Source organism: Vanellus vanellus (genome assembly GCF_965231255.1).
Source record: "Vanellus vanellus genome assembly, chromosome: 3".
NCBI lineage: Eukaryota > Metazoa > Chordata > Aves > Charadriiformes > Charadriidae > Vanellus > Vanellus vanellus.
Window position 1 is genome coordinate 83,180,581 of NC_138907.1, and position 14,965 is coordinate 83,195,545.

Consider the following 14,965-nt stretch of genomic DNA (forward strand, 5'->3'; position numbering starts at 1 on the left):
CCACAAATTTAGCACAGTTCCATAAATTTTTACAACTCGCCATATAACCTGCAATGGTAGAGAGGTTTGACAACTCACCAATTAACCTGCAGTGGTAGAGAGGAGTCTTAACCGTGTTTGATTTTCAGTTAGGTGCAGGATTATGCAAAGGTGTAATGTAGACAGGAGTGTCCAGTCTTCCTTCTTCCCATGACTGAGATACATGATTATCTTAAGTCTGCCTTTGGCAACAAATAATACTGTGTGTAGGCTTTATTAAACATTCTTGCTTTCATCGCTACCTGACCTCTCTTCCTTAAGTGACAACTGTTTTTATCATTGAGAGTATTTGCTCATAAGCAGCGAGGAATAGTTGTTTATTTAATTATTGCTACTATTCATTTTTTGTACAGAGCATGTTCGTGAAGGAGGAAACTGCAGATGGACAGTTCACTTCAGAAAAACTAATAAATACTGTTTTACACAGCTAATTGAAAATCTAGCATCAGGTCTTCTAGTGGAATGATACGTGCAAAAAATAGTCAGATCAGACTTTTTCTCCCTCCAAACCCAAGACAGTTTTGCCTCAAACTACTTAAGTTACTAAGGTATTCTGTGATAGTGAATGTTTTAGCAGTGGGTTTGGTGCTTGATGATAATCAAAGCATGTGTTAGTCCTTATGTCTCCAAAATACAAAAAATAAGTAAATTGTACCCGAGTTGCTCATATCTGGTCCTTTTGTTCTTTTAAAACGGTTGGCTTCATTTCAGGGGATATGTGGATTTAAGTTTAAAATAACAGACCTTGGAAGCTATACTGCTTGAATGACTCACTGAAGAAGTTTTCACAGTACTTTTTTTTTTTTTTTTTTTTTTTTTTAATTTGGCCTTTGTTCAGCCTGCTTCATCTTGGTAGCACTCTAAATATTAGTTAGACATGCTGACGCGTGAACCAGATTCTGGAAAACCTTGTGGACACTGAACAAGCTGTTTTCTTCGGTTCTTTTTCTGGTTCTGTATTTTGGATCTTGGTTGTGCATTTGGAAAGCCTCTGTTCTTCAATGTGAGAAAGAATAGTTCTGGTGTTAAAAAACACTCTTGGGAAGAGAAAAGATGTACAGTATCTGTGCATTAAGTACCTGCAACAACTTAGGGTGATGCCCTACGTGACATAGAGAAGTCTTTGGCCAACTGAAAGTACGATGAGTGAAAAAGAGTAGTAAAGATTGTTATTTTAACTCTTTTTTATCTGATTTATTGCAAACTTAACTCACCCCATAAATGTTTCATTTTCTAATCAGCAGCTGACTATAATATAGAGGTAAATATTTGTTTTTTCCAAATAAAGTGGAAGCGGGTATATTTTTGTCTGAGTGATGGTATGCGTTTGTTCTGACTCTGGGTGGATGTTTGTCTGCAGCCCTTCTGTAGTAACTCCTAGAGTCCATTCCTACGTGGATACATAGGGTGCAGCGCTTTTTCATACTCTCAGATCTTTTCAGCTGCAGAGGTGTTCTGACTTACCTGGGTCTCCCACACTAAGACCGCCAGCTGATGATTCTTGTGGTACCCTTTCTGCATTAATTTTTTCTTCTGGGTATGCAAGGCCGTTTTTCCTTTGCATCTCTCTTTTTCAGTCACACCTGTTGTGTACAGGTTCTTACAGTAAAATGTTCTTTAGTCCAGTGACACAGTCATGGAAGAAGTGCTCAGTTTATGTTTTCTTCCAGTTTGGAGCACGCCAAGATAGTTATTCTTGGAGTTTACACAGTCTGTGTCCTTTATTGACTTTGAACTCCAGTTCAGTTGGATGTCAGTAATACCACGGATGAGTTGCTCTATGTAATTTCTTGGGAGAAACGTGTGAACTGTGGGGGTTGTATCCCTAGAGTATCTATCCACTAGTCCTTCCAGCTTCATCAGTGATGTCTGTGCTATTATGACCCACTAGCATGGTGGGAGGAAGCAGGGGAAAGAACAGCTCTCAAGCAACACTGGTCTGATTGGCATTGGTCTGATTCCTATCTTTCTACTAACTGCTTTGCTTCAGGTGTTGTGAACATATGGTTAGATTTATCCTGTTTGCAACTGTTTGGGCCCCTCACTACAAGAAGGACATTGAGGTGTCGAAGCATATCCAGAGAAGGGCTACAAAGCTGGTGAGGGGTCTGGAGGACAAATCTTATGAGGAACGACTGAGGGAACTGGGGTTGTTTAGCCTGGAGGAGACTGAGGGGAGACCTTATCACTCTCTACAAGTACCTGAAAGGAGGTTGTGGAGAGGTGGGGGTTGATGTCTTCTCCCTGGTGACAAGTGATAGGACAAGAGGAAATGGGTTCAAGTTATGTCAGATGAGGTTTAGATTAGATATTAGGAATTTTTTTTTCACTGAAAGGGTTATTAAACATTGGAATAGGCTGCCCAGGGAGGTGGTGGATTTGCCATCCCTGGAGCTGTTTAAAGAAAGGGTAGATGTGGTACTTGGGGACATGGTTTAGAAGTGGTTTTGTCAGGGTAGGTTAATGGTTGGACTTGATGATCTTAAAGGTCCCTTCCACCCTCAGCAATTCTATGATTCTATGAAGGGTTCCACAAAATTAATCGTGGAAATTCACCATAAACCTTCGGTACTGTGCTGAAACTTCACTGAGTCAGTATCACCTACCTTGAATGAAAGGAAAAGACCTTATATTAGAACAAGGTGCTCACACAAAAGATCAGGAGATCAGGCTGTTGATTTCAAGGACTTCTGCTTCTGAGACCTCTCCATTTTCCTTTAGGTCCATCTCTAGAGCCTAAGACTGTATGGAACAGAGAAGCTCTGCCCGCAGAGTATGTGGTGCTTTTGAGATGCTTCTCAAGATGTGACATGGATGATTCCCTGCAGTCCAGGAATTCCACAAAGAGCATCAGACTGATGTATCTTTGCTGTTTGTGTTGTCTTGAGCTCATGCAAAAGATTACGTAGCTAATGACACTGATTATTAATATTAATTTGTTTCAAAAACAGTACTTGCAGTTTATTATAAACCAGGACTCCTACGTCTTGAGGTCCTTCCCTTCAGCTACTCTGTAAACCTAAAGATAGTCAAAAAGTCATGGCTGCAATGGCAGTTTATCTTAGAGGAGATGGAACATCTGTTTTTTTTACCTAGATATCTGATGGATGAATGGAATATCAGAGTGTTGTCTTTAACCCTGGGGTCCAAAGACTAGCTATGTAGGGGTTCTCAAAGTATGCATGACAGCCCATGGTTTCAGCTTCTTTGTTTATTTAGATAATGGACACTTCTTTGCTAAAACGCAATACCTGTTTGGAAGGCCTGCAAGACAAGATCTTTAGTCACCAGAAGAACTTCTGCAGCTACGTATTAGAGCTCAGATTTCAAGTAAAACTTGTCAGGCTGTCTCACGTCACATATGGACGTGGCATTCAGGGATGATGTGTAACATTATCAGAAAGGTGATGCAACAGCCTCTCTTCTGCATCAGAAAGCACTTCATTATTGGCTCTGGTTCTGTAGGCTCCATAATCGTCTGTCATTAGTCTACCTGTCTACCTGTTGAAAAAACAGGCTGCGAGACAGTTTCCTAGAGATCTGGTCAAATGATGTTGATGTCTGATGTCGGAGTTCCTAACCTTGATCTCTTTGACTCATGACACAGCAGAAGGTGCCTGCTGCTTTTCTTCTAGAGACATCCTGAGTCCTAGGGTGTCTCCTGATTTCTTGGAGTAGAGGTAATCTTGCCTCTAACGAGTATCTTATTTAATGTCATCTTCCAAAGAATACATTTTTTTTGCTGCCAAGATATTTCACTTTCATGAATTTCCTGGGACAAACTGCTCAGAATCTCCAAATCTTTTTTTTTTTCTGCAGAAGCTGTTGGTGTGTAAGGTGTTGTCATGGTTTAAACCCGGCCAGCAACTAGGACCACACAGCTGCTTGCTCACATCTCCTCCCCAGTCAGGGTAGGGAGAAAAGAAGGGGAAAGAAAAAAAGCTTGTGAGTTGACATAAAGACAGTTTAATAGAACAGTAACAGAAGAGGAAAATAATAATAATAAATAATAATAATAATAATAATGGTACAAGGATATACAGAATAAAATGATACAAGTTGCTCTTACCACCTGATGATCGGTTGCCCAGCGTGTCCCGAGCTGTGATTGTGAATCCCTGTCCCCCGGCCAGCCCCCGTTTATATACTGAGCCTCACGGCTGTGGTATGGAATATTCCTTTGTCCTGTCTGTGCTCCCTCTCAGCTTCTAGGGGAAGCTGAAAAAGTCTTTGACTAATACAAACATTACCTAGCAAGAACTAAAACTATGTGTGTTATCAACATTCTCCTCATACCAAGTCCAAAATGCAGCAGCTACCAGAAAGAAAATTAACTATATCCTAGCTGAAATCAGGAGAGTTCCATGTAGGTCAGATGCTGTGTAACATTCACATTGGGGAGAAGCATGTTATCACAATGACAGGAGGCTCTTAGAAGGAGCAAGGAAGTCTGCTAGGTGTACTCATCTGACCAACTAGGTATGGTTAGTTGTCTTTCTGATGCTCTACTGCAGCTGAGCTAACTTCATAAGTCTCTGTGCTTTTTGTCTTGGAAGATCTGCATGAATCAGAGCAATTCAGATTATCCATTAGCTGTATTAAATTTTATTTACGGGCTGGTTCTTGCTTATCTTTCCAGGGAAAATTTCTTGGTATTTTTCAGTTCTACTACAGCCAACGTCATAAGGCATGTAAGGAAGATAGCATCTCCAGGATGGCAAGTGGGCTTTGTCTTTTGACATTCACAGGACTGAGCCTTGCTCCCTAAGATTGCTCCTCTCCATTGTTGAGAGGTGTGAGCATAGTTACCTTGGCACAAGCACCGTTGAACTGGATAACAGATTTTATGAACTTACACTGTGGAACTGCCAAGGTAGAGTTTTTGAGGAATCTGAGCGAGTCTGTTAGATCTAAAGTTCTGTTGGTGGCCGTGTCCAAAAAACGGGCCTTTGACATTAGTGAGCAACTAACTATGGAGGCCTTCACCAAGCACTGCACCATTGGGAAACTGTCAGGAAACCAATGCAGGGTGGCATTCCCATCGGTGTGAAAGCCTGTAATTTGCCTCAAGGTAACTGTGTTTTGGGGGGAGTCTGCCAGAGTTAAATATGAGCATATGAATTGTCGCTCAAAACTCTGGTTACTGGTAAGTAACTTCTAATTGTATACTTTTCAGTGCGTGTGGTGTGTCTGGACACATCATACAACCGTATCGAAAAATATCTTATTTTACAGACATATAGGCAGGTTGAAGGAGACCTAAAAGAACAGGTTAACACTGAGGTGTAATCTATAGCCGAGATGCACGTCACTGTCGAGGAGTGGAAGGGTGCCTTTTAAAATATCTCTTCTTTCTCCATCTTAACCTAGCTTTTTGTAAGATACTAAAGTATAGTAGAGAGTTTGATGCTAACTTTAAATTTTTCTGGGTGCTGTGGGCTTTCAGAGGTTGCTACTTGCTGGGGATCAAGGTAAGTCCTGTCTATGCCACTATGTCAGCTTTTATCACTAACAGGGGAGCTTTCACGAGCAATCCTTCCAAAGGTGGTACGGCTTAGTACTAGTAATTTGCTGTAATGAAACTTTAGCAGATCCTTCCTTTGAATAAAGTTCCGGTAGGTCCAGCCTTTGAATAGGAATCTCTTTGTTTAAAAAAAAAAAAAAAAAAAAAAAAGACAACAGAACATATTGCAGAACATAGCTGCTCTTAAAAAATTGAGCACAATTTTGCAATAACACATTAACTTTTCATAATGTTAAGTACATGTAACTGAAATTAAATGTGAATCGACAGAGTGTTTTTCCCATGTGATTGTGTTTCTGTATAGAACAAAAAGAATCCTGAATTGGCTTCTGTTTTTTCACTGGTAAACAGATTTTTAATAGATTCTGGTTCCCGTTCTGTGATCTGACATCAGGGAATGGCTCTTGAAGCACCAATAAATGTTCTTTTGCTTATTTGTGTTTACTAGAGAGTGAGAAAGCAGAAAGGCTATATCTGATTGAATTGGAGGGTAGAACAGTGATGTGGAATAATGGTAACCCATCATCATAAGAGAGGGTAATATCTGCATTTACTTTACAAGTAGGTACCTGGAAAATTGATCCATTCTTTGAACCTGTTTGCTTTTCAAAACCTGTTGTACGCACTGGTGACATTGGGACCTGAGTGTCTTAATGACTTCTCAGTTGGTGTACCCCTATGTTAGTAAGTAACTGTCCTGCTGATGTTTGAATTTTGTAGATTTTAGTCAGTATTAATCTTCTGCCTCTTACAGTGAAGCAAGCTTTATTTTCCACTGTGATTTGGATGCTCTGCTGGGTATTTACCCTTGTTTCGCTAGTGGGAAGTAGGCTAAGAGCTGTCCATTGTATTAGGTGAAGCCTCTTTCTTTCAGGTGATGCTGATTTGGGAATTTTGTAAGAAATTAAAACTCATTTATAATTTCTGTGGCAGCATCCTTAGTTAGTTTTGGCAATGCAGATTTTAATTAGGTGGGAGAGGACTTTGATTATCTTTTTTCTGTTACTGCTACTTGATGTGTCTCAGGAAAATATTATTTGCTTCTTGGTACATACATTAGTACAAGAGGTTTCAGCTGTTCCCAGCCTTTAAGTTACTGATTTGGTGGGGGAGAGGCATTGTTTGTTGGTTTGGGGGTTGTGTCCCCCCCCCCCCCCCCCGTCAGTATTGGGAGTGAATTGCCTGCAGTAAATTTAAATTTACTGAGAACAAGCTGCATTTCCTCCCCATGTTTTGTGAGTTCTTTCAGAAGTAGTTTGTGCCATTTCCAGTTTATGGCACTAAGGTTCAAAAGTGTTGTTTTGGGAACTCTCACATCTGGACTTGCCTCGGTTTGCATTTATTTTTGACATCTTTAAAATAGCATCGCTATCAAAGGAAAATATCAGTGATATCTACTGGGACAATATTGAGATTCTGTTGAGAAGTTCTCGTGTACTCTTCTCAATAAAGTTTCACAAGGAGTATACAAAGTTACATTACTTTTATGTGAAAAAGAGTAACATCAAATAGCCTACGTGCATGTAATTTAATAGATGTATCTGTATATAAGATTTATTTAGTTATCTCTTAGAACATGATAACTTAAAACTAAGAGCTCAAACCAATTTGCCTCTGAAACTTAAAAGCAGATGAAATCATTAAACACTGGAGTGCTTAGCAAAACAATTTGTGAAGACCACAAATCACCTTTAAATACCTGTAGCCTCCCTGTAGTAAATGAGAAAATTTTCAATCAAGTACCTTTTTCATGCTTACCTTATACCAGTTAGTGAAGACTTGGAATAAGTGCGGGAAACCAAGTGGGGAGCAAAAAAGCAGGGAAGTCTGTTTCTCAGAAAGTGATGGTGTCCTGATATTTCAGGTCATTGTGTAGATGGAGGCCTCAGAACAAACATCTTCTGTTCACTGGCTCTGAATAGTGTATATTAAAATACAAAATTTAGTTTTCAATACTAAACAAATTTGAATACATGTGGTCTTCTCTTTTAGCCAGTGTATCTTAAGGTTAGTTTTATAAACATTTTCAGATGCTAATTTTGTCCCTTCCACATCCAATTCCTGTCTTATTCCAAAAAATAGCACAACAGAAATAAGTTGAAATAAATACAACATTAGAAATAGTTTCGGCCAGTTTTCACATGATATTTGAAAAAGGGCTTTTGCATGTGCAGTTGCATAAAGAAAGTGATAGAATTGCTTAGGTATTTGTGTAGTACATATTTCTGATTGGTAAAGAAAGTTTTTACACTGAATTTGGTAATAAATCTGTACTTGAAAGCCAGCATATCTTATAGTTGCCAGCTTATGAAAATCAGCATTTCTTCAGGAAAACAGTGAAAGCACAATTGCAACACAAAATTAAAAGTTTTCAAATAGAGTTCACAAACTAAATTTAGCCGTTTGAAACGGCAGCCAGAGTTTGCTCTGGATGGCATAAATTGAATTAACCAAATGTTGAAGTTTTTCAAGGTTTTACACAGTTGTTGCTGTCTCATCATACTGTTGTGCATCAAAATAGAAATCAACTCCGTGTCTTGACCTCTTGCTTTGCGCTTCCCCACCTGATTTCTGTTCCCAAAATAGCACTAATAAGGTGAAATAATCTGTCTGAGGAAAGTTGAAGACTCTAGGCGGTATTATATTGCAGGGTGATGGAGAAGCAGCTATGTATGCTAACAACTAAAACCCAGCTGGGTTTTTTTCTCTGGCCCTGGAGCCAGCTGGCACTGAATGAAAGTCTCTGACCTTCCAAACCAGAGCGGACACGCCCCAACTGCCCGCCAGGTCCCAGGTCTGTGCTGACACCTGAAATGTGCTTGGGAGCAGCCCGGAGGAGTGCTGGGTGGCCTGAGTCAGTGCTGATCTCTGATGAGGAGATGGTGGAGTCCTTTGGCACCGCTTCCCTTAGGACCGCAGACTTGGAGTCAGGTTTGGTAACATGGGGAGAGGGAACCCAGGAGGGGAACAAATGCTGCTGTGGCTTCCTAAAGACACTGCCTATCTTCTGGGTCTCTTGGGCACCTTTTTAGATGCCGGTTGATATAGCTGCAGAATAACTTGTCTCCCATAACTTATCTCACAAAAAAAAAAAGTTGGATTAATATCTTTGAACACCTTGTAAAATAGTAAGATAGTTGCTATCTTGGGGGCAGGTTATACAGAGGAGATTTAGAGGAGTTTGTTACCTTAGACCTTCTTGTGCTCCACAATAGTGCTTCAGTTCGCGTGTAGTGAGAGAATAAAGAAAAAAAAGGCTAGAATACTAAACATCCTTTTCAGTGCAGAATCCATGAGAAGCAGATAACTGGTAAGTGTTTTAACAGGTACAGAACTTTATTACAAGCTAATTGTGTTAGCTGGAGCTTGTAAAAAAAAAAAAAATAAAAAAAAAAATCCTGAATGTTCAGGATTTTAGGACAGACATATAGCCAGTCCAATAAAAATAAATCTCATCTGATCCAACCAAGTAAAAACTGTGTGTAGGAGGTGCCAGCTCAGTTGAATTTGTAGAGGTGCACTTAATATTGCTACAATTCCCTAAGAAAAGTTGACAGTAATTTCTTTAACTGGTTGAAAAATTGATTTTTTTGGCATTCAGTTATATGCAAACCTGCTTCTTACATTGTTGGTGGAACAATTTAATCTTCTAAATATTTTGTTGAGTTTATTTTAGTGGAATTTCACAAACTTTTTCCAAGGCATTAAGTATTTAGGTAAAAAAGTGGTACATACACATAAAAGTGGAATACATTATTATTATTATCACTAGTGTGATTTAACAGCTGGAAACAAAAGGAACAGCATGGTGAGGCTGTGCAGTACTATAAAGGCTAGTGGTTATCTTGAACTAAAATTGTTATAACTTTGTTTTAAGATGTAAACAAGTTTATTTTGACAATTGAAAGAATTTATATTCTGGATGTAAAGATGAATTGAGGAGAGGAAGAAACAGTTATTTTTTTTTACTTTAAGGTGAAAATAGTACAAGAAATTACTTTTTCATACTTTGTGTATGAAATATGTATGTATAAGTACTCAGGTGTATGAAAAGTGTATATATGAGTACTGGGAGAGCTAGGAGTGGCAGGGCCAGCTTAAATGTCGGATTAAGTGCATGTTAGTTACTTTTTTACTCTCAACTGGTGTAAGAAGGTTGACTTTCTAGGTACAAATCAAAATGTTTAAAAAAGACCTTAAAAAACAAAACCCAAAAAATCCAAAAGAAGGACATTGTTTTCATCTACTAAAATTTTGAATATCATAAAGACATTGTGGAAAAGGAAAAAAATCAAACACTTAATTTGGGAAGAAAAGATTGTGAAACCAGAAAGGTAGGTTTTGCCCAACGCTTCCCCGTGTTCCCAAAGTTGATCTGGTCTAGTTTAAAGCCCCCCAAAATGCACTTGTAACTGAATTTTTCTGAGCAATACATGTGTACCTTTTGTACTGGCTTGATGTAAGCAGTCTCAAAACAAAAGTGATGTACAGTTTTTCAGATTAAAAATAAAATTTGACAGAAGTATGTAAAATATGAGTTTACATTAATATCTGCATGACCCAACACCCCATGATGTTATTATGTACAGCTTTTTTTTTTGTTTTGCATTTTTGTGGTGTGATGCTGTCTTCCTTGCAATCATGCAATTATTTATATGAATGTGTTTAAGCACTAAGCACGAGATCCCTTTGGAAGCAGGGTCCACTCTAATTGCTCTTCTCCTGTCAGCTGAAAACTGGCTGTGTCTGTGGGGCTGCAGGCGCCCTGCTCGGTAAGCACAGTTGGGGTTATGTTCCTGGCTGGCCACCCTGGTGGCACCGGCTGCTTTGAGCCGGTTTTCTCTGAAGTGGACAGGCTGTATTCATCTATTCTGTATCGCACTTGGCTGTGAGCATCATCTAGGTCTTGTGTGCTGCTCCTGTGACCTCAGGGAATTAATTTTTCTCTGTTTCTTTTAAGTTTGGAGTGTTTGAGACGGCCTACATGGGTGATGAAATCAAGCATGAAATCAAGGATTGTGTGTTGAATGGCGTGAGGATATATTCATTGAGAATGGGAAGCCTGTTGAGAAGTTGTTAACAGGCTGGGAAGGGCAGAGGGAGTTGCGCTTGGTGCAGTCTTACCCGTGCTGGCGCTGGGAACAGTCCCCGGAGTGCAGTGTTCCCAAAACTGTGCCCAGGCTTTGTCTTCAGAAAAGCTGTTTGTAGCAGTGTAGGTGGCCACTCTTTGGTCCTTCATGTGTAGCAGGTTTGATGTTCGCAGGAGGGACAAATGACCGGAAGGAACTGGTATGCCATTATAGGCATACCGACCTGGTAGACCACTGTGCCTCTTTGAATTCTTGCAAAGCTGGTCCTGGAGTAGGTGGTGGAGCTCCTGTGCCATCAGGTGCTAGGGCTTCGGCTTCCTGCTCAGTAAGGATATACAATACGGCACCATTTCTTGTGATTTTAAGGGACAATGTGGTAAATGCACAGCTATGCAGTGATTTCTTCTTTTTTCTCAGATTTGAAGGCATCTGTTATTTAGAAATTACAATGAACCTGTACAGTGCATAAAATGCATGTGGACACCATCTTGTACCTGTGCAGTTCTCCAGTGCGATCGTTAACGATGTGTTTTACCGTTCAGTGACTTGCCTTTGTCTCACTTAACAGCCTTGCATGACACTTGTATAGAAAAATACACATCTTTTTACCTAAGAAACAGCCAAGGATACCATTTATGTAGTGTCTTTTATGTTTTGACTTACTCTAAATTGCATTTACTGCCAGATGAGTTCTTGTCTTACAAACTTGCCATATCTCTCCTTGAACGTCATTTTGTAGTTAATTTATTTTTGAAAATACAGAGAAAGCATACCAGGCTTCCGAAATCTTACAGTAATATTTTCAGATATTACTCTAAAGGATGAACCATTTCTTCCAGCTTAAAATATTAAGCCAGCATTGCTTCAGCTTGCTTTGCAGGGCTTAACTATATCTGCAGTTATGTAAGTTTCAGTTATGTGATATTTCATGGGCATCTATTTAAACATACAACTATTATTTTTAGTTGAAATATAGACTATATAAAGACTTAAAAGATGTGGGATCAAGGTGGACAACCTTGGCAGCAATGGCCTTTGAACCAACAGCAGTGGATGCAGTCATTTCAGCACCAGCAAGATCCAAGTAAGTATATAGAAAGCTTTGTGGATTATTTTTTTTTAATCTATTGTCATTTGAATTTTTGAATCTTTGTTACAGAGCATGACTGATAGTTGCTTTTTTGTAGCTGTTCTCAAGATAATACATTTATGATGCTTTTCTGCACAACTAGAAAAAATAGAAAACATACATCGATTCCGCATATTTTGACATAGTTAATATTTGATATGCAAAACACAGGCAAGCAACCTGAGTTATTGTGGACAAATTATCAACATTTTACCGCTCATACAGATTAGCATTTAGACCTCATGTACTTGTACAGAGTCTGTATTCCTGTCAGTTCTTTAGCCAAGCTGAATCACTTATTTGAGAAAATCTGCTTTTTTATTCAGTGCCTGCGTGGCAGAAGTACTAATGCAGATGTATACACAGAAAAAAACTCACTGGAGGATAAGTATGATACTTGTTTTAGGTTACAGCAGTGATGATCACGATGTCTTGTTTGGATTTTTTTACCCCACCAAAAAAAAAACAAAAACAAAAACAAACATTTTAAACAATAGAACAGAGTGTATCTTAAACTGAGAGTGAGGTGACAACAATTGACAGTATCAAGAGAAATACAGAAATGGATAAAGAGTGTGGAGGTGTGTATTTAATACTCAGGCAGAATGATCAGGCACGCTGGTTTTACATTGCTTTCCGTCATTTCACTTTCTGTAACTTCACTAGGGAGATTTCCTGACTTGATAATGAGCAGAGGACATACTAGTGTCCTCATCTGAGAGTGCAATTTATTTACTTCCTGATAGGAATAGTAGCAAAGAATAAAAGGGGGGAGAGAACTGTAACATAAAATAGTAGTCCAGAAATCAGGGGTTATACAAAGAGTATACATTGCAAAATGTACTTTTCTAACTATGCATCTTTCTTAGCCTTGAATGTTTATTAATTTAGAATTTAAGGCTATATATATTTATTTCTGATACCAAAATGAGTTCGCTATTACTATCACTCGTTCAGTGTTAATGTGAGCCTAAAATATGCCTTATGGCATTTTGAACATATGCAGAGAAACTCTACTTCAGCAAGCATGTACACTGACATTTGCTTTCAGTTTGTTTTACTGTACACTGTGAATAAGTTTTAATGGTGCTCATGGTACTTGCTGAAGGTAAACATTGCCCGTTTCTCTGGAGCAATGAGACATATAATTGAGAAACACTGTTAAACTTCAGATACGTGAATACTGAAATACTGACCTTTTAAATTTCCTGTGTTTATTTTAGGCCAGATTGACTGGGCTGCATTAGCTCAAGCATGGATTGCTCAGCGAGAAGCCTCAGGGCAACAGAGTGTAGTGGAACAACAAGGAATGATGCCAAACGGACAGGATATTTCAGGAATAGAGTCTGGTCCAAACAACCATAATAATTTTCAGGGGGATCCCAACTTCAACAGAATGTGGCAGTCAGGTTTGTTTTCCTTCCCATTCGTTCTTTTTTTTCATGTAGTGAAATCTTATTTTTGTCAGATGTTTTTGGGTGTGAATATGCCCTGTCCCTCACGTTTCAAGATGCAAAACTACCAGTAGCATCAGCTAATTAACTGAATATCACAGCTTCTATTTTCCAGTCAGGTGCTCAAAAAAAAATAGGTAACAGTACAGATACAAAGGTCTGAGAACATCAGTAATCTCTATATAAAATACGTTTTATAATATACACATGCAAAATATTTGTTCTGTCCCGAATGTTGTAGAAAGATAAAATGTGAATTGGAAGTTACATATTTATTTCCCTGGATCTTATTCTTACGTGTTTTGTTGTTTAACCCACTGCAGTAGGAACAGCAGCACTGAAGGCAACAGGATGTCTCAGAATTAAAGAGCATCTGTTGCCCTCTCCTGTAGTGTAATACCTGCTTCTGGCATGATCTTGACATGTAGAATGAGTTCACAGTATAACGGGCAGACACTGGCTTTAGGTGTCTTAAAGTCTTGAAAAAGGAGATGAGCAAAATTCTTTGTGTAAAATAAGTTTTTATTACATGCTTCATATACTTAATATTTTCCCTTTTTGACTCACGTATTTGATTGTCATCTGTGTAATTTTTCAGTTACTGTAAGTTAAAGTTGGTTGAACACTTTTGTTAGTATCAAATATTTTCAGTTCTTTATAACTTTGTCAAAACTTCAGTTTTGGCCAAAAAAATCATTTTCTTTTTAAAACTTCATAATATAACACTGGCAATAAGCATGGGGTAGAGATTGGGTATTTTCTGCTAAGAATTTTTCTGGAGTTGTTTTCTGAAAGATTTGTTATGTCACCACTCTACAATGCAATTTGAAATGTGTGAACAAGGCAGTTAGTAAGCCTGTGTGCGTGCCCTCTGTTGTCTTGGTGAGAACTGCACTTCATGCTTGATTCTCTTAATGATTGAAAGAATAACACCTCCAATTTTCACTGTGACTATTCAAATTTGTTTAAGTGCAATGTTTGATAAAAGTAGGCTTAAAATGTTGTTGGTGGTTCTTACATGTGTATAACAAAGGGAGGTAGCCATCAGGTTTCACTTAAATTTCACCTACCTGCCCTGGGCTTATAGTCATGCGTACAAATTTTAACTTTACTGTGTGGCAGCACATAGAGTGTATTCTAGCTGTACTTCTGTATAGTAAGTAGGCATTTTCACAGAAATACTGTGTCGTTATTGGACAACTTTGTTTTTCATATGATCCTGTGGTGGTGAGTACTTCGTCGGCTACATCTGTGAGGTGAAAGAGAATAATATCTTAAGTGGTATTTTTTGCAAATAGTCACAGAATGGTAAAAGTGAGGAAGAAGTTTCACTGATAATTATAAATGTTTGATGCTCACGCTTGCCAGAAAATGCAGAACAGGAAAACATCTTGGATCTAGGAGTGAGAATAATGTAACACCTTTTGTTCACAGAATCACATATAGTCTAACCCCCCTGCCAGAGCAGGGTCACCTACAGCAGGTTGCACAGGACGGCGTCCAGGTGGGTTTTGAATGTCTCCAGACTGGGAGACTCCACAACCTCTCTGGGCAGCCTCTCTCTGCCACCCTCAAAGTAAAGAAGTTCCTCCTCACGTTAAGATGGAACTTCCTATGTTCAAGTTTGTGCCCATTGCCTCTTGTCCTATCACTGGGCACCACTGAAAAAGGACTGTTCCTATCCCCCTGGCACCCTCCCTTTAAGTATTTATAAGTATTGATAAGATCC

At 38.9% G+C, this 14,965-nt stretch overlaps 1 protein-coding gene across 1 annotated transcript in view; it reads left to right on the plus strand.

Annotated features, from left to right (window-relative positions):
• PNISR (PNN interacting serine and arginine rich protein) overlaps positions 1-14,965 on the plus strand; it is a 32,641-nt gene that overhangs the window by 2,282 nt on the left and 15,394 nt on the right. The window contains exons 2-3 of the mRNA XM_082480589.1: positions 11,619-11,737; positions 13,006-13,191. Of these exons, the coding sequence (XP_082336715.1) occupies positions 11,650-11,737; positions 13,006-13,191 (274 nt within the window). The 5' untranslated portion in view covers positions 11,619-11,649. The remainder of the gene's footprint in view (positions 1-11,618; positions 11,738-13,005; positions 13,192-14,965) is intronic.